The sequence below is a fragment of the Canis lupus genome, chromosome 6 (genome assembly GCF_011100685.1).
Source record: "Canis lupus familiaris isolate Mischka breed German Shepherd chromosome 6, alternate assembly UU_Cfam_GSD_1.0, whole genome shotgun sequence".
Classification (NCBI taxonomy): domain Eukaryota; kingdom Metazoa; phylum Chordata; class Mammalia; order Carnivora; family Canidae; genus Canis; species Canis lupus.
The window spans coordinates 47883282-47904760 of record NC_049227.1 but is presented as its reverse complement, the minus strand read 5'-3'; the positions used below and the strand labels follow the sequence as shown (position 1 = coordinate 47904760).

At 31.9% G+C, this 21479-nt stretch overlaps 1 protein-coding gene across 3 annotated transcripts in view; it reads right to left on the bottom strand.

The window, feature by feature from the left end:
* The window catches only part of COL11A1 (collagen type XI alpha 1 chain), a 197026-nt gene that overhangs the window by 155863 nt on the left and 19684 nt on the right, over window positions 1–21479 (bottom strand). For all 3 annotated transcript variants that reach the window (XM_038541182.1, XM_038541181.1, XM_038541183.1), the window contains exons 2-4: window positions 18891–19058; window positions 13315–13528; window positions 10040–10202 (exon numbers count right to left, since the gene is read on the bottom strand). In XM_038541182.1, the coding sequence (XP_038397110.1) occupies window positions 10040–10202; window positions 13315–13528; window positions 18891–19058 (545 nt within the window). The remainder of the gene's footprint in view (window positions 1–10039; window positions 10203–13314; window positions 13529–18890; window positions 19059–21479) is intronic.

Genomic DNA, 21479 nt, shown 5'->3' with positions numbered 1-21479 from the left:
ATACATGAAATAAAACACATATACATATGTATATATATACCTATATGAAGCAAAATCAATGCATATTTATCTAGGCTAAGAAAATAAGAGAGGAGATGCAATTACCAATATTATAAATGGAAGAGGGACATCACTATGGATCTCATGGATATAAAATGATAATACAAGAAAACCATGCTCACAAGTGTGATGAACTAGAAGGAATAAACCAAATTTTTAAAAGACATAATCTGCAAAAAAACTCATACAAGAAATAGATAATTTGAATAGGGCTTTATCTACTAAAGAAATTAGATCATTAATAGGCTTCCAAAACAGAAAAACTGGACCCAGAATAGTTCACTGATGAATTCTATAAAACATTTATGTAAGCAATTATACCAATCTTCTACATTATCTTTCAAAAGACAGAAGCAAAGGAAATACTTCCTACCTCATTCTATGAGGATGCTATTTCCTAAACCAAAGCCAGACAAAGACTTCACAAGAAAAGTACAGACTAATATGTCTCAGGAACACAGATGCAAAAATTTTCAGTGAAATATTAGCAAATTGACAATGTAGAAACCAACAATGTATAAAAAGAACTATATACCATGACTAAATGAAATTACCTCAGGTAAATAAATAAGGCTGGTTCAACATTTGAAAATCAATTAATGTAATTTATCACATCAATAGGCCAAAAAAAAAAAAAAAAAAAAAACTCCACATGATCATACCAATAGATGCAGAAAAAACATTTGCCAAAATTGAACATCTATTCATGATAAAAGAAAAAAAACTCTCAGCAAACTGGAAATAGAGGGAAACTTACTTAATTTGATAAATTAAAAAAAATCTATGAAAAACCTAAAACTAATCATACTTACTGGTGAGACTTGAAGCTTTCCAACTAAAAACAGGAACAAGGCAAGGATGTCCCCTCTCACCACTGCTTTTCAATATTGTACTGGAAGTCCTAGCTAATGCAATAAGACAAGAAAAGGAAATAAAAGATACAGATATGGAAGGAAGAAATAAAACTATCTTTGTTCACAGATGACATGATTGCCTATATAGAAAATCCAAAAGAATAAACAAACACATAAGCCAAAAACAAAAACAAAAAGCCCTCCTGGAACTAATTAGTAATTAAAGCAAGGTTGCAGGATATAAGGTTAACGTACAAAAGCCAGTTGTTTTTCTGTGTACAACCAATGAACAAGTGAATATGAAGTTAAAAACACAATACCATTTGCATTAACACTTAAAAAATGAAATAGGTCAAATCTAAATTTACAACATATAATGAGAAAAATGACAAAACTTTGATGAAAGATATCAAAGAATTAAATAACTGAGAGATATTCTATATTCATGAATAAGAGAATTGATATTGTCAAGATGTCAGTTTTCCCAACTTCATCTAGAGATTCAACATTCTCAGTTAAAATCCCAGGAAACTATTTTGTTGTGTTTATTGTCAAACTGATTCTAAAGTTTATAACAAAAGGCAATAGATACTGGATAGCCAACTCAATATTGATTGACTAGAATAAAGTTGGGTGGACTAACATTGCTTCAAGATTTATTATAAAACGACAGTAATCAAGATAGTGTAGTACTGTTGAAAAAAAAAAAAATAGGTCAATGGAACAGAAATAGACCCAAATAAGTATAACTGATCTCTGACAAAGAAGCAAGGCAATACAATGGGGCAAAGTTAGTCTATTCAACAAATAGTGCTGGAAAACATGTGGGGTGCCACATGTAAAAAAGTGAATCTAAACACAAACCCTTCACAAAAATGAACTCAAAATGGATCACTGAAGTAAATGTAAAATGCAAAACCTAAAACCCATAGAAGATTACATACAAGAAAAACTAAATGATCTTGGGTACAGTGATGGCTTTTTAGATACACCATCAAAAGCATGATTCATGAAAGAAATAATTGATAAGCTAGACTTCATTAAAATTAAAAACTTCACCTCTGTGAAAGACAATACCAAGAGAATGAGAAAACAAGTCAAACTGACAGAAAGTATTTGCAAATACTCATCTAATATAGCATATAGCCCTGTTCCCCAAAATATTAAAAAAAAACACTTAAAACTTAACAATAAGAAAATGAACAACCTGATTTTAAAAATGGGCAGAAGACTGTAACAGCTTACCAAAGAAGACACACAGATGGCAAGTAAGCATATGAAAAGATGTTCAACATGTCATCAGGAAAATGCAGACTAAAACAATGAGATGCTACTACACACCTATTGGAATGGCCAATATCCAAAATGCCCAAAATACCAAAAATGTTGAACAGGAATTTTAACTCACTGCTGGTGAGAATGCAAAATGGCTAGCTCTTTTGGAAGACAGTCTAGTCATCTTTTGGAATCATTCCAAATTATCTTTTGGAAGATTGCTGATATGGTAAACACATTCTTACCATATCAGCAATCACACATTTTGATATTCACTCAAAGAAGTTGAAAACTATGTCTGCACAAAAACGTAAACACAGATGTTTATAGATGCTTTATTCATAATTACTAAAGACTTGAAAGCAACCAAGATAGTCCTCGGTAGACGAAAGGATAAATAAACTCTGTTACATTCAGACAATGGAATATTATTGAGAACTAAAAAGAAATAAGCTCTCAAGCCACGAAAGACATGAAAGAAACATAAATGCATATTGCTAAGTGAAAAAAGTCAACCTGAAAAGACTATACCTTTATGATTACAACTACATGACATTTTGGAAAAGGCAAAACTATGGAAACATTAAAAAGATTAGTGATTGCTAGGATTCAGAAGAGATAGAAGGATGAATAGGGGGAACAGAGAGGATTTTTAGGGCATGAAATTATTTCATAAGATAATACATTGGTGAATATGGATCATGATACATTAGCCAGGATCCATAGAATGTACGATCCAAAAGTGAATCCTAATGTAAACTATGGACTTCAGTTGATAATGACATGTCAATATAGGTTTACCCATTGAAAAAACTATACTGCACTGGTGGGGAAATTGATAGTAGAAGAGGCTGTATTTCTTTGTATGTGAGTGTGAGTGTGCTCAGGCACAGATACACATGCACAAGGGTATATGGAAACTGTCTACTTTCCTCAGTTTTGCTCTGAACCTGTAACAGCTCTAAAAAATACAAAGCATGGGATCCCTGGCTGGCTCAGTGGTTTAGCGCCTGCCTTCTGCCCAGGGTGTGATCCTGGAGTTCCGGAATGGAGTCCCACATCAGGCTCCCTACATGAAGCCTGCTTCTCTCTCTGCCTGTGTTCTGCCTTTGTGTGTGTGTGTGTCTCTCATGAATAAATAAATAAAATTAGAAAAAAAAAGCATATCAATGAATAATTTTAAAAAGACACTAAACAACTCAGATAACCCACAGACTTTAAGATATCTATTGTAACTATAAAACACTTGATCCAATTATTTTATGACACACTTTCTTTTTAAGGGCATATGCTACATTCACCAAGATAGACTATATCCTGGGCCATAAAGTAATTGTCAATAAATCTACATGGAATGAGATCATATCAAGTTCATTTTCAGAGGAAAATGGACATCTACACTGAAAACTAGGAAACCTTTTGAAAGGAATTAAAGAGCGAAATAAATGGAAAATTATACCATATCCAGGAAATAGAGAACTCAATGTTTGTTAAAATATGGATTATCTTCATTCTGATCTACAGCTTAAATGATATTCCAATTAAAACCAAATTTTATTTAAATGAAAACTCAATTTTATTTTAGAAATCAGTAAGCTTATTCCAAAATTTACATAGAATGCCAATAACCTAAAAGAGCTAAAGCAATGTTTGCAAAGAATGAAAAGTAGAGCAGTTACCCCACATGATATCAAAACTTTCTACTAAACTACAATAATCAAGATAGTTTGGTATTGATGAAAAGATAGACAAATCAATGGAATAGGGTACTAGTTCAGTAATAGGTCTACTCAAATGTAGCCCTGATTTCTGACATAGAAACTACAGCAATCCCACGCATGAAATGGAAGTCTTCTTTATAAAGGATGAACTGGATATCTTTGTCTAAAAACAATCAACATTAACTTTTACCTGCTACCATACACATATATTGACTCAAAATATGGCATGATCTATGTGTAAAACCTAAAACTACAATATATCTGATAACAGAAGAAAATTTTTGTACTTTTGGTGTAGGTAAAGGTCTCTTAGAACACAAAAAGTATAAACAAAAAAATTGACAAATTATAACTTTATCAAAATGAAAAGCATCTATTCTGTAAAAGGCACTGTTAATGAAATAAAAAGGCAAGCCACATGCTGGAAAATTATTTGCAAAACTCCATCAGACAAGGTATGAAGGATTTATTTTTAAGACTCTTAAAACTCCATAATTAAAATAGAGCACCCAATTTTTTAAGTGGACAAAAGATACCTCGTGGAAGAAGATGTAGAAACAGCCAGTGAGCACCTGAAAAAAATGCTCAACATCACCAGTTATGAGGGAAATGTAAACTAACCCCACAATGAAACACTACTACACAACCACTGAAAATGGCTAAAATTTAGAAGACTATAATACGGGTTGGCAAGGACACAGAGCAACTGCAACTTTCATTTACTGCTGGAGGGAGTGTAAAATGATTAATGTCACTTTGGAACACAGTTCAATAGTTTCTTTGTTCTTTTTTAAACTTAAATATGTACTACCAAATAACCAAAGCATTCCATTTTTTGGTATTCAATCAAGACAAACAAATTAAAAAGATGCCCACAAAACACTTAAAAACAACAACAACAACAAAAATAACTTATACATGAACGCTCATAGCAGCTAAATGCAGGAGCCAAAATCTGGAAAGGATCCAAATGCCCACTAATAGAATGAATGGATGAACAAACTCTGCTTTATTCATACAGTAGGATACTGCTCAGCAATTTTTTAAAAAGCAAAATAATGATATACATGAAACACAGATAAGTCTCAAAAACATGGTGAGTGAAAAAAGCCAAGCTAAAGAGAATAGACTCAGTATCACTCGGTTTATTAAATTTTTAGAAAAAATAAGCTATAGTGATTTAAAAGCAAGTGAGTAATTTCCTAGGGTTAGGGAAGAAGAGATAGATTATAGAAGTCCATGAGGAAACTTATGGGTGTGATGGCCATGATTATTTTTTTCAATTAGCAATAGTTGTGCCACCTTATTGGCTACAATACTGCCACTGTGCAAAGCTCATGATTATTTTCTTGATGATGATGGTTTCAGATGTGTAAACATCACAATTGATCAAAAAGTTACACTTCTAATATTAGCAGTTTATTTGCTTCAATTATATCTCAATAGATAGATTTTAAAAATCTCAAGTGTTACTAGGTAAATGCATCTAGACTGGGAAAAGTAGATAAATGGGAAAGCTACCCCCATCCTGTTATATTGTTCTAGAAGAAAACCATATCCACTAACAATTTTTTAAAAAGCATACACTTTGGAAAATATACATAGTAAAAAGATACATAGGCCTCACAAAGTAGTAATCAAATTCTTACTGGAACATTTGAGATGGCTATTATTACTTGAAGGTAAGTTTTCTGGCCTTGTAAAACTACTGAAATTGTGTAACTTTTATAAACTATTATTCATTGATTTCTCCCAAGAAACCTGAATCCCAAAATTATGCTGAGAAGTTTGAAAAATTAAAAAATTTCATCAAAGAGCGTTTCCACTTAAATTGTCATTATATTCTTCTCATTGCTTTAAACAAAATAACGAATCTGCCCAAAGATAGAAAATTGTTTAAAAAATGCTTTCATCATTAAAAAAGATCAAAATAGCAATATTTTGAAAACTTGGGTTATAATGGCTACAACTTGATATGTACTAAAGAAATTTCCTGTTTAAAAGACTACAAAATTAATTTTATTGATAATGAATACAGGCAATGTAGATATTTTTCTAATTTAGCTTTTCCTCCCATCTTTGAAGTGTATTATCAAGCTAGAAAAAAAAAAAAAAAAAAACCAAGGTTGTGCATTAGTGTTGGTTGGATATATTGTGCCTGCTTGAAAGTATTCATCTACCCCGACCCGGTTTTCCCCTGCTAAGTTCTGTACCCAGGTGCTACCTGTTTAGGAAGGGAAAATTTATCTAATCCCTACAAGATACCTTGTAGACAAGCAGTAGCGCAGGAATCAACTACTTCATTTACAAGACAAAATGCCACATAAAACCTTTGATACATGGATCACTATTGCTCTCCCATATCAAAAATGTATAAGAATATTTGACATGTCATAGTTGTAAGATGATAAAAAAGAATGCAAGTAATTATAAGAAAACTACACAGTAATACATAATTAAATTAACACAATATTATACCAGTATTTTAAGCACTTTACATAAATGAGCTCACTTTTAAAATACATATACTTACTAGGGAGATAACATTACTATCCCTATTTGAAGAATGAGAAATTAAAACTTACACAAAGTAAAAATAAACAAGTAAAAAAATTTCTATAAAGTAATTACATAGAGAAATGTAATTAAGCTATTCTGGGATTCAAAATTAAATTTTTCTGATTCAATAATGAATTTTTATATTCACTCCACTATGCTGAAATTATATAATCTGAATTATGACTCCATATATTCATTTTGGCATTTTTATATAAACTAACTTGTCATACTTAAAAAAAAATTCAGTTTTGCTTTTATCTCTTTACTGTTGAATTCTTAGAAGTCCTCAGGCTGTATTTCAAATATGGCCATGTTTAGAATTTTTGCCATTACAGTACCATTCCATAAATGTAGGGTAATATACAGATGAAATTATATACTAAACAAATTTGCATCTAAATTGGAATGACACTATTTCCAAAGAAGTGATATTTCTAGTTTTCAAAATAATGAATCACTGATTTTTTGTCATCTTTACCATCACAACTGTTTATCAAACATTAAAATAATGCATATATGGTACCATTCCTATCTCTTATCAGTTTTAGTTTAATTTCTACACATTCACTTGCAGAGATTCAAAAGTCTAGACAGATACCATAACGTGAAACAAAATGAAAAGAAAAATATTTGAGTAAATTTTTACAGAAAGGTATATTAACATCATATTCAGATAAGTTGAACTAATTTCACAAAAGGTATCAGAAAGTTTTATTGTGATTTTAAAATGTCTTTGAATTATTTATTTTCTTCATATTCTTTTTTCAAGTGGGAAAGACTATATTGTTTTTGAAGTTTATATACCTATATAATAATATAATTTAGGAAATAAGACTTGAGTATTATGTATAGTGACTATTTGGATATAGGGATAAAGATAAACCTTATAGTGAAGTGTCTGCATTTATTTACTTTTTCAAGACTAATTACACTTCCTATTGAATAAATGTTCTTTTTAAAGCTCCATAAGGTTTCATGAAACTCCAAGATGCAAAGTGGCATAATAAATTTATTTTTGCTGCTTACTGTCACACTCACTAAATAATTCATTGAGTCTTTTAAAAATTATTTTTCTTAATAGTTTAACAGTTTTTCCAAATAAACAACTGGAGTTACTCCAGCATTTAGGATGTGGTTTATGGATTAGAAAATTAAGAATTAATCAAAGAATTGTATATTACACTTTGATTCTAGTACTTCTGTCTTTGGTAATTTACTAGAAGCCCTCTTGGTCAGAGGTGTTTTGGTCAGCAGTAGTGAAAACATATGGAAATGTTTTAAGGAAATAATTTTATATATTTCTAGGAGTCGATAGTATAATCAACCTGTGAAATACAGAAGCTATTATTACGTATTTTAAAATATGTAACATTAGAGTTAAATATTTATCTTGAAAAAAATAACATATTGTGATAGTCTAAAACTGTAATTCAAAACTCTAAACTGGACCCTGGTGAGAATGAATGTAATATATGTGAAATAAAGTGGGGTACAGTCTGTGCATGGGGGATGGGCAGGCAGTGGCAAGGGAAGGGCTGTTTGAACAAGACATCTAATCAACAAGTACCTATAAAAATACATTTCAGGGCAGTAAATGTTGAGAACATTAATAATTAATTTGTATTTTTAATACACATTATTTAATTTAAATTTTTTTCTCTTCTGTATTTCCTTTTTTTATTTTTTAAGATTTTTATTTATTTATGGGAGACACAGAGAGAAAGGCAGAGACATAGGCAGAGGGAGAAGCAGGCTCCCTGTTGGGAGACTGATGTGGACTCGATCCCAGGACCCCATGATCACAACCTGAGCCCAAGGCAAACACTCAACCACTGAACCATCCAGGTGTCCCTGAATATCCTTTTTTTTAAAAGAATTATTTTATTTATTTATTTATTTATTTATTTGAAAGAGAGAAAGGGAGAGAATGTGCTCATGCATGTGAGCATGGGGAGAGGGGGTAGGGGCAGAGGGATATCTCAAGAAGACTCCACTCTGAGCCAGACATGGGGTTCAATCCCTTGATCTTAAAAAATAAAATAATAATAAAATAAAATAAAATTAAATAATTAAATTAAATTAAAATAAAATAAAATAATAAATCTCTTGATCTTGAGATCATGACCTGAGGCAATATCAAGAGTCAGATGCTGAGGCAATATCAACAGTCAGATGCTTAACCAGCCAGGTGCCTCTTCTTATATTTCCTCATTATATATTCCTACCTTTTATGATGAACAAAGTTTACTCTTAATTTCCATTGCTTAAAGTTCTAAAGGCTCTGTAACTGTGTATAGCAACAGACTAATGTATGAAATGAAACCATCCACTGATATAGTTCTTCTATTTTACTCATTTATGTTCCCAGAAAATAAAGCCATGTGTATTACAAAAATAAATTTAGTCTGTTAAAATAAACTGACATTCATAGTTTAATTTTAAAATAGAATTATTAAGTTAATTTGTTTATAATATTCATCTAATAAATATTATCATTTCTGTGCAATCAATACAAGATATTGGAAGATATTACTGTATGTTGCCTGAATGAGTTTATCATTTAATTTAGTATGATATAATGTGTTAAAAACATTTTGTTTAGAGTCAAAGGCTTAGGTATACACATGCTGACAAAAATCAGAAACAAACAATCAATCAAATAATCTGAAAGTTTCACAAATGTTAATTATAGTTATAAGTTATGTATATAAATGCAGGAATGCAATATTCTCCTGCACTGAATGTACATGGTTCTATGAAAAATACTGTGTATATATGTGTGTATATATTCAAACATCAACCAAATACAGAACATCTTCTAAGTAAACCCTGTCTGTTAACCTGTAATATATTATAGAGCTTTACTTTATTATACTTTGAAAAACAAATTACTTCAGAAATTGTATAAAACCAATGATCACAGTACTGAATAACATCTCAGGGGTGCATCCCTTTATAGGATCAGGACCCAGGTCTGTTTGTTCTGTTAAAAATTAAATAATAAAGGACAAATTACCAGATCCAATGATTGAAGGATTAAAAGAAAGAATGTGGTTATCATAATTGGTGAATTACAATTGGAAGGAAACTTCTTACCATGACCTTCACATTAATAAAAAAGTGATTTTAAAGACGTTAAGTTCAGCTTTTGCAATATGATCTCTATTTTATACCTTGGAAACATTAACAAAGAACAGAGAAAGAATATCTGACTCGCACATTTCCCTAAATTAATCTCCCAGAAAAGGAAGTGAAGAAAATGTTCTTTTCTCCAAAGAAAATAATACAAAGTACCAAGAGTAAAGCCATTTGCCCTTCCCAGGAGAATAGCATGCCTGTGTTCAAATCAACCAATCTCTGTAATGTTTCCCAGTCGTTACAGCCATCATTGTCTACTCATTCTCTCACTGAACAATAGAAAACATCACCGCTACACCCACAGGGGAAGAAAGTAGGTCACCCTTTCATTTTCAACTTTGCTTTATAGCATGTATTGATTGTTACTGTTATTAACTCAGTTCATCTGATTTAACAATATTCAGCTTCAAATAAAATTTGATTAATTTTTACCTCAAAAACTTCTTCATCCAAAATTCTTGTTCCAAACACAGTGATTCCATTGGTGTCAACGATTGCTCTCTCACTTCTATCAAGTGGTTTTGTGGTTTTCTTCTTACAATCCACAATCATTGTCACAGTTTTCTTCTCCACGCTGATTGCTACCCGATGCCACCTAAAAAAGCCAAGTAATTCTTTTGTAAGCTTCAAAGATATTGTTGCCACATCATTATTCGTGTTAAAATACACTGTATTTTAAACCGTGAAAGTGAGCTGAAATTGTACAAAATGTAAGCTCATTTTTTCATCAGTCAGTTAACAGTTGACTAGGTATTGCTTACCCAGAAGGGCGGTAGGTACTAAAAAGACACAAACAGTTTAAATTGCACACCAGTGGTGGCTGTCTATGCTGATAAGAAAGTGCCCATCCTTTGCTTCACTTTGTGCTATTGCAACAAAAGCTTAATCTCACCATGTCATGATGAGTGTATTTGATAGAGATCGGTGTGGGATATGGGGTAAGTAATAGTTTCTATGTACGTAAATGCTTTCTTCCAAATGGAATTCCACTTAATTTTTTTTTTTTTTCTCTAGAGATCCCCTGAGATGAACTGTAAAAGGGTATGTCTACTAATTGAATGACTGCTCCATCTGGAACTGAACGTTCTAATTGTAAAACACAATGTGCTTCTCTGTCTTTATGCACATTTATTTCAAGTGCTTTCATTTTCTTTTTCCACTTTAATTTCAAGACAGTTATAGATCACTCCTGTGGGCAGGATCCAAAACTGAGACACAATATCTCTCCTTCTTCCCAGGGTTGGCAGGAAGTGGGAACACTGAAAGAAAGCACAGTCAATGCATGTGTGGAATGAGAGTCTCAATTCACTCTGAAGCTACTGCTCCAGCTAATTCAGGGTGGCGATGACAGGCTGAGGGGGTAGACATGGCCAGCCTTTTGGAAACGTATATACCCTAATCTTACTATAAAATGGTGGGTTTTATTAACAGTATCTGGTGCTAACATAAACCACTGAGTGAGGCTCACTTGGATTTTGTGAGCCACTCTGGTTTATATTTTTTTTTCCAAATGAAAAATGCTAGATTAATATTGCAGAAGTGTCTAGGACTACATCCATAAAATAAAATGCCCAAAAAATTGCAGGAGCTTTCCTAAAATGTCTGTTTCATGTGACTTGGCATGGGTATTGATGAGGACCAAGTATATTTCCATATACACTTAATCTTTGGTCTTTCCATAGCACAGTCAACTAGCATAGGTGTCTGCTTAGTTTGAATTGAGCAAAGATTTATTTTGGAGGCACTTAATACTGTGAGAGTAAAATTTACACATATTTCTGCCAAGAAGCCTGTGTCTTAACTTAAACCATCTCCACTATTGTACATATGTGCTTTTTATTAACAGAAAATAAAAATGATTCTAATTGTTAAAAGCTGATTAGGACTCTAAACTTGATCTTACCATTGATTAATTTTAGCCTGATAATAATGCTATGTCATAACCATGCTATTATGCATTATAGTCAAAATACTAAGCCACCCCTTAGTTCTGAAGTCATTCTTAATTTATTCTCTTTCTTGTACAGTATACATTCATATTATCAGAAAATCCTTATATTCAACGTATATACAGAATCCAATGTCTCTCAACTTTATCCCATCTGCAAGCTCCCTCATCTGGACTCCTAACTGGTCTCTACTTTCACTCTCATGCAACCAGAATGACCATTTTAAAATACAAGTCACATCAATCTTCACCTTGCGAACCTCGTATTTCTAGTAAAAGCTGAAGTCCCTAGTCTGCCTCATGGGACTGTGCCCTGGCCCTCTGACTTCACACCAAAGTTTTTCTTTCTCACTCCCTGCAGTGCAGCCACACTGTTGCCTCTTTACCATTCTTTGTACATGTTCTTCACTCTGCCACAAAAGTTCCTCTTCCATATCCCAACATGGTCTACTTCTTCATTTCCAACTTGCCTTTGCTCAATGCAACCATGTCAAAGAGATGTTTCACCGAAAACACTACATCCTTAAATTCCTTACCCTGATTTATTTTCATATCATCACTTTTCATATTAGTTATTAAGGACAGTATGTAAATTGCTTACAAAAGCCCAGTTTTTCCTGCCACTGAGATAACATTTTCTCCATGGTCTTGTCAAAGATACACTGAGTGTAGATTATTTTTTTTCCATTTGCACGGCTATTTCTTTCTTATACCTCTAACTTAATGTTATATTTCAGATAAGGCTAGTTTTAGAAGCCCAGATTCAGCAATAAGATGCCAACTAAATTTAATAAACATTTATTTGTATTTAACTGCTCCCTAAGTGAAAGACAATATTCACAATACAGAACTCAGAATTCAGCATGATTTTCAGAAGAGTGTGATGGTTATTATGGAGTCTATCTAAATTCAAACCCTACCTTGCCACTTTGCAAACATATGACCTCAGGCAAGTTACTTAAACTTTCTGTGCCTCAGTCCCTTTATCTGTAAAATGGATTTATTGACATTATTTGCTTCAAAGAGTTGTGAAAAATTAAATGAGTCCACTATGTGGACTCATAGTACTTCAAACAGTATATAGCACATATCAACTATTATAAAAAGCTTCTTATGACTGTCAATATTAACATGCTTGATGATAGGTAAATCAAATCAGGTCATTCCCCGTTCAAAAAGTCTATAGTGGCTTCCTATTTCACTCAAGATAAAACCCAAAATGTTTATATCCATCTACAAAGTGTTATACCATTTGGCCTCCCATGGATTCTCCATCCTCATCATCGCACTCTGCTCCTGACATGCTGGTATCGTTGACATTGCTTAGACCAAATCAGCCATAGCTAGAATCAGAGGCCGTGTAATTGCTTCCCTTCCTCCTGAAATAGTATACTTCTAGTTATCGGCAGGGCACATACCTCAAATCCTTCACCAGTCACCTTCTTAGTGAGATTTTCCCTAACCTCACTCCTTAAAATTGTACCTTCCACCATCATTCCCTAAACTCTTCACAACTCTATTTCTTTCTCTCTCCCTCACTTATCATCACCTGATATGCTCTTTATTCATTTTTAAAATTGTACATCATTTGTCTACCCAGACAAAGAAACTATGTAAAATTAGATATTTTATGTTTGGTTCATTTTTGTGTCTTCAGTCTTTAGAAAAACTGCATCATGCTTTATGAATATTTGTTGAATGATTAAATGAAATCATTGCTTTCAATACAGCTACAGCATTGGACTATTATATTACTTACTTTCCATCAGCGATGTTAACAGTTCTGAAGAGGGGATAGTCTTCTGGGGCAGGTTTTCCAGTGTGGTCTTCAAACAGGAAAACAGGTGATCTTCCAACCTCAACACCGATTTGCTGAATACCGTGCTCATTATATATAGATAAAAGGAAAGACTGAATTCCTTTTTTGGGTTTTATTGTAAATAGTATTGAAAAATCTTCTGGAAAAGCTCCTCCTGAGAAGACAAAGATCAGAAATTCCAAATTCCCAAATTATTCCTGGATTGCCCTATTTTTTTAAACTTTCTAGGTGGCCTTAATAAGTCCTATAAATAAAGAGTAATTATAATACAGGTTAAAAAACAAATGAGAAGGAGATGATAATAAGCTTTCTCTCCAATAATTGTTCAAGCTATATTCAAATGTTAAAGCCACTCACTTAAAGCACAGTGGTTATGTAAAATTGAATTCAAAGTTAGGAAACAAGATGACCATGGTGCCACTACAATATTAAATACACAATAAGAACTTTTAAATATGAAAGCACCACTTTTGGTGTAAGATTTGTATTTCCAGCCTTGTCTGATCTATGGCCATATACCCTCTTTTTAAAGAAGGCACTATAAGGACACAATACATGAAGGTATTTTTCGAGTCATCTTTCAAAAGCTAAAGAGTTTTGGGTTGTTTTTTTTTTTAAGATTTTATTTATTCATGAGAAACAGAAAGAAAGAGGCAGAGACACAGGCAGAGGGAGAAGCAGGCTCCATGCAGAGAGCCTGATGTGGGACTTGATCCTGGGACTCTAGGGTCACACCCTGGGCCGAAGGCAGGCGCTCAACCGCTGAGCCCCCCAGGGATCCCCTAGCTAAAGAGCTTTTGATCAGTTTTTCCTATCACATGAAATGCAGTTTCACTAATAAAAAGCTTGTCATTATAAATCACAACTGTTAGATATCTGGTTAATTTGATTCTAAATTCAAGAGGGTAGACTGTCTTTTTCTTCCCCTCTTACCATCATACTCCAAATATCCAGTGTGGGGCCAGATCTACATTAGTGCTTAGTATTTATTAAATAAATATGTCAGTTAAGTGATGATCACAAATATATCTCAGTTAATCAATGACTACTCATATATTTTTATAAAAACACTGTGTATTAAATTTTGCAGTTTGGTCTTCAAAAATGCTTTTACATATATATATTACTATCCTGAAACATAAGTAAAGCAGAGATTTTTATTTGAAGGGTGATATTATTTCAGTTAAAAGGTTGTCCATATGTAAAACAGGTGTAAATATGCACATGTAATCAATGATATCTGGACCAGGAGCTTCCATATTCAATCCATTCATTTAAAATTCTATCATTTTAAATTTTATACATGGTAGTATACATACAAGACTATGACTGCCATGGATTCAAATTCAAAAGATTATGGGGATCCCTGGGTGGCGCAGCGGTTTGGCGCCTGCCTTTGGCCCAGGGTGTGATCCTGGAGACCCAGGATCAAATCCCACGTCAGGCTCCTGGTGCATGGAGCCTGCTTCTCCCTCTGCCTGTGTCTCTGCCTCTCTCTCTCTTCCTCTGTGTGACTACCATAAATAAATAACAATTAAAAAAAAAAAAAAAGATTATAGGAAACAAGCAATCCCACTTCTAAGAATTTATTGGAAAAGGAACAATGCTTATGTGTAAAGATATGTCAACTCACCAGAACACTATTAATAATGCTAAAATATTAAAATGGCCTACAACAATTGGGACAGCCTAAATAAAATACAAAACATCTATATAATTTAAGTAGCTACTTAAAGTAGTAGGTGATAATTTATGAAAATGAAATTATTTAAAATGAGGAAATTACATAAGAGTATGTCATAGAGAAGGTAGTTCATTAATGTTAACTATTTGGTTCTATAATATCTACTTATATCTGCATCTATATCTATATCGACATCTTTATCCATATCTATCTATATTCTAGATAAATATCTCCAAACCAAAAAGTGCTTATTTAAAATTCTTAATTTTAGTTTTTAAAATAATTTACCAAACAATTTTGTTATATCACAAGTAGGTCATAAAAGCTTTGCTATCAAAAATAAAAAAATAAAATAAAATAAAATAAAATAAAAGCTTTGCTATCACAGGAAAAATAAATAAATAAATAAATAAATAAATAAATAAATAAATAAATGTGTGTGTGTATAGTTTTGTTTCATTTAAACGTCTTAAGACATCTAATTTTATATTTATGTAAATCAACACAAGGAAAATAATCATATAAATAAAATGGAAAGATAATGAATCCCATCAATTAATAAAGCAAGTTTTATCTGCTTATACTATAAATAAAAATCTAAGTAGGTAATTCAGCCTGCTATTGAAGAAACTCCATAGAAAATAAACTTTCTTCAAATAAGTAGCTCAAAATGTTGAGAATCACAGAAATTCTTTCCCTAAATGTACTTTAAATTATTTAAATTATTTAAATACTTAAATGTATTTAAATGTACTGTAAATTATTCAAATGTCTCCTACATTGAAAAAAGAAAATGCTAAAATGTTATGTTAGGGGAAACCAGTATTTTTTTCACTTTTGCAAAAACACTATGAATTCATGCCTACATAGATATATTTAGGGAAAAAAGAATTTTAAGAAAGAATATATTCATATAAGACTAAATAGATTAAAGCAAATTCTAATTAACAACTGACTAAATATATCGGAGAGAATTCACCATAATATTCAACAAAAATGCAATCGCTTACTATGTGAAATTTTATCTAAAATAACAGTGATCAGTATACATGATAAAGTAAAATGTGAAACTTAATGATATATGTTTTGAAATCTATAAATACAAACTAAAAATAAAGCATCTTCTCTGTTGGATGATTGTTATTAAAGAAAAAAATGCCATTACTACTTTTGATATGCATGTATACATAAATCAAACATATGCAATAATCATAATTCACAGTAAATATATCAAGTTCAACAGTGATTCTTAAAATGGCCTTTTAATATCAATAGATATTGCATGCAGGAATAGATTTTGTGTGGAAAAGGCACAAAACTCTATTATTTGATTTTAATTTTTTTAGGTTGTGGTCAATAGATTTCCATGTGGAATATGTCTCCCTTTAACTAAAATTCTTTTTTGATGTAGCTTGGTATTCAGCAAGATTTTGAAAATGAGGAGGGAAGGCCACTTTTGCATAGAAGGAAAGTTCATTTTAGTCTAAAAGAGGCAGGGACTGTCTCTTTGTCTCACATCATTCACTGGTTCTGTGATATTATGCAAATACTTCACATTTCTAACCCCTACTCCATAATTTGAGTTTAAATATTCTTTTTCCCAGATGGATATGAGGATAAAGATCAAATACACCAAGTTTCTTGTATTGTATCTGTCCTATGGCAGGTGTTCTAAAGAGAACAGAGGATTTGCAAATTACAGCTTCTATTCAGGTCACATGTATAACGTTTACAGACAGTTAAATTAAAGGTCTCAGATTAGGACTTTAGAAGACCCATATACCTTAATTAAACAGAATTTTTTTTTAATTAAACAGAATTTTACGGTGACTGTCTGATAATCCTCCACCCCTACCCAGTGCTGAAGTTTCCACTATCCCTGCTTAATTTTTTCATTAGAAAAGAAGTTGCTATTATGTCTTCCCATAATGAGAGAAAAAGCATTCCCAAGTAATTTTTCAAAGATTTTTTTACTTATTTGAAAAACAATAATATTCAGTCTTTGGATTTCTTTTTTAACTTTGAAGATGCCATTGATCATTTTTATTAACTGCCATTGTGCATTATTCGACAGGAAGCTCTACGCTGTAGAAGATTGTTTAAATTCATTTGTGTGGGGGAAAAATGAGGTCGCTATCAAAAAGTGTCTCCTGCAATCTGAAATACTCATTACTAGAATCATATGCCTAAGGCAGAATGTTATGAGAAGGTGGAAAAAAAATTGACATAGGGGAATTTTGTTAACTCTCATGGAAGGAAAGCTCAGAGGCATACATTGTATTCTTTTTCCATGAATAACAAAGCAGAAGTGATTGAATTAATCAAACTACCAATTTGGAAGGCAGAAAAACTGACCCTGAGATGATGAGCCAAAGCATAAAAAAATTAAAAACTAACTTCTTATTTCTGAAGCTTTTCCATTAGTATATTTTTCCCCTGTTATTTTCTCTGGAAAATTGCCATCTTTTTCCCATTTCTGCATTAGAAGGCAGATAAATAGAAAAGCAACATAATTTTTCATTTGCAACTTTTAAACTTGATTTTTTAAGAATATTTTATGAATTTAGTAAGTTTTAACTTTTTATTTTCAAAGTCAGAAAAACTGTGCATGGATATTCTTTGTTTTTGCAGTTTGTTACTTTGGTGCATCACAAATTATGGCAAAACAAGAAATACTTGGGAAAACAACAATTTAATCGACATAAATATGTTTTCAAAAATACTTTAAAATGTCCATCCATGAAAAATACACTATCTCATTTTGTAATTCCTTAGTCCTTTGATTTTAATTTTTCTATGGTGAGAAAATACTTTTATGTGAAAATAGGCAATTCAAATCCCTTCATGTAGAAACAGTAGACAGGATAATATGAAGAATTTAAATGATAAATTATTTCTGAGAGGATCCCAAAGCACCAAAAAGAAACACCAGATATTATAAGGAATATTGGCTTTGGCAACAGATTAGACCTGGATTAAATACTGACCCCTTGTAATCTGGGCAACTCCAAGAACTTCAGTGAAACTCTATTTCCTCTTCTGTTAAGTAAGGATGAGGACACTCAATTTAGTAGAGTTACAAGAAAAAAATAATTGACATGTATCCAATAGCCAACTTGTAATGAGTTACTTGCTTTAATAATGTAATGCTCAGAAATTGGCATTTCATCACTTAGCTCCCTTTTTCTACATTATATGATTTGGAGATAATTAGTGCTATTAGGTCAATCGATGCTTTCATGGAAAGAAAGAAAATATGCACCAAGTAGTTTTCAATACCATTATGAAAACTTTCCAGGTGAAGATTTACCAAATCTCTAGTCCCAGATCTCCTTTTAATTGCAAGATGTGACTAACTTTTACGCTATTTGAGATAAGAATAGGATCCAAAAAAATACAGAATAATCTGTCTTATCTTCTGAAGTATTTCTTTCAACAGAAATTTATCTTAATTTCAGAAAGACACTAAGTATGTCTAAACCCACATTGCAGTCATTAAGGATAAAGTTGCAATGTTCCCAGCAATAAATAAATTCTACATGATTTTATGCAAAAATAAGCTAGATAGAATATCGTCTTCAAGTTTTGTCATTTTCAATAAAATAATAAATTATTAAATTTTCAAACAAGCATATCTCCTGTGACTGTGCTGAATTAAAATTGGCAATTATTAGTTATTTTCTTCAAGTCACCTTAGTGACCACAATGTATTCAATGTCCCATATATGAAAGAATTATATCTGTCCCAATAATTGTGCATTATACAGCATGATAAAAAGAATCAATAATAATTTGCAAAGTAGTAATTGTTGTAATAATAACGTGAACATACCTGAAAATAACTGTTTTGTGGGAGCACTGAGTTGTGCTTGCTTTGAAACTCTGTAAGCAGTGTCCGAATCTTTTGAATTCTTTCTGTTTGTGCAAAAGCCCGTTGTTTTTGTTATTCCCTCTGGAGAGTTGTGAAAATCTAGAGCTTTTAGTACATCAACTGGAGCCGCTGAAAAATAAGTAAAAAAAATTTTTTTAATTGAACAAATAATCTAATATAAAAAGAATTTTTTAACAGAGAAAATAGTTTCTTGTTCTACTTCTCAAATCTGTCATTTGCCATGTTTCCATAACATTTGGGTGGGAGATTGAGGAGTGTGACAGCAGGTAAATTACAACTATAAAATTCTCTAATACGAGATATCTCAACTTAAGAATAAAATTATAGAAAAGCAAACAGAAGATATCCATGTGGGGTGGAATATGTAGATTTAGAATTGAATATATATATGTTACATAGCACATATTATACATTATACATACATATATTACATAACATAAATATTATATAACATATAATTGAATATATGTGAATTTACAATCTGTCTGATGCATCTCAATAACCATTTAGAAAGTCTTTAATCATTCTAAGTAATTGCATTATTTGGAATTAAAGTGAAAGCCAGCATCTAGACATATTCCATTAATTTCTAATAGATTTATAATTTAAAAAAAGACTTATAATTCAATTATTCATAATCTAAATAAAGGTAATTTTGATTGACCAAAATTTTGAAGGTAATTTTGTATAGCAATGAATGTTATACATAATTATTATCAAATCTGCAGTTACTCAGCCATATTGTACACTCAAAAAAGTTAAAAGTTGTTAAAAAGAACAGGTAACAAAACATAATGCTCTTGTTTTGAAAGTCTTCCTATGTTAGTTATTTACAAATTATATATAAGCAAATGCATGTGTAAACAGTATATACTGTGTACATATGTATATCTGTGTATGGTGCATGCACATATGTATCTATGTATAATCTGTTGAGTTTTACCCTCTAAATTTGCCAGAATGTCTTCATGGATGGTGCTTTATGCCTCATGATTCAGATTGACTTTGGAGACTGGAAATTGACTAGAGACTTTGGGTAAAAGTATAATCTTTGGATAAAAGTGTAATAAGGTGTAATCCTGTTGGATAAACTTTTTTTTTTTTTTTTTTTTTTTTTTTTTTAACTTTTATTTATTTATGATAGTCACAGAGAGAGAGAGGCAGAGACACAGGCAGAGGGAGAAGCAGGCTCCATGCACCGGGAGCCCGACGTGGGATTCGATCCCGGGTCTCCAGGATCGTGCCCCGGGCCAAAGGCAGGCGCCAAACCGCTGCGCCACCCAGGGATCCCCTGTTGGATAAACTTGATGTTTTAAACAGCTTTATTGGAATATTATTCACTTGTCATGTAATTTACCCATTTAATTATGGTAAAATACATACAACACAAAATTTGCTATTTTAACCATTTTATGTACAATTTAGCAGCATAATTATATTCACAATGCTGTGCAACCATCACCACTATCTATTTCCAAGACATTTTCATCACTCCAAACAGAAACTAACCACTGAACAACAGCTCCCTATTTACCACCTCTGCCTGGACTCTGGTAACTGATAATACACTTTCTGTCTCTATGAAGTTGCTTATTCTAGAAATTTCATATAAGTGGAATCATATAATATTCCTCAGAACACTGAACATATAAGTGCCATATGACCAAGCAATTCCACTCCTGGGTACACCCAAAAGAATTGAAAGCTGGCACTTAAACAGATACCTGTGTGCCAATGTTCATGGAAACATTATTCATAACAGCCAAAATGTGGGAACAACCCAAGTTTCTATCAGAACATGAAGAGATTAGCAAAATGTGATACATGTGTACAATGGAATAGGATTCAGTTATAAATAGCAATGACATTCTGATACATGCTACCACATGGACGGAACTTCAAAGCATTACACTATATGAAATAAAGCAGACATTAAAAGACAGTGTTTTAGACCATCAAATTCCCTGATACACAACTTAATACCTACTTAATTCATTAAGCAAGTCAAAACAGGAGTCATATGGTGTAAGCACTATTATAAAAACAGACTTTAGACTCCATATTTCTCAATATACCTATATTCTGTTAACTTTCTCACTTTATTAAAAAATAAAAATATTCAGAGGAGGTCATTGCTGGGCCTGTATTACTGAGCATTTCTGAGATATATGTCCTTACTGCAAGAATTTGGATTCTAATTCAGAAGGAAAAGGGATCACTTCTGCTTAAAAGTGAACCAATATTACTTTGAAAAGTTCAGTCATTAGTTAAAAAAAAAAAAAAACAGAACTGCCATCACATTTCAAAATACATTGGGTTTTATAAATATACTGTTTCTGGGAAAAAGTAATGAGAATGGAAATGGGACTGATTTTAGAATAAGAAAATACCATCACAATTTATCACATTCCATAGAGTCACCTGCAACAGGATGTTGTCCTTTGAGAATTATAATTTCAACTAGTATTTTTTTTATAACTGTCAGTTCATTATAGAATGCATGCATGAATGAATGAGTGTTTGTAAGCA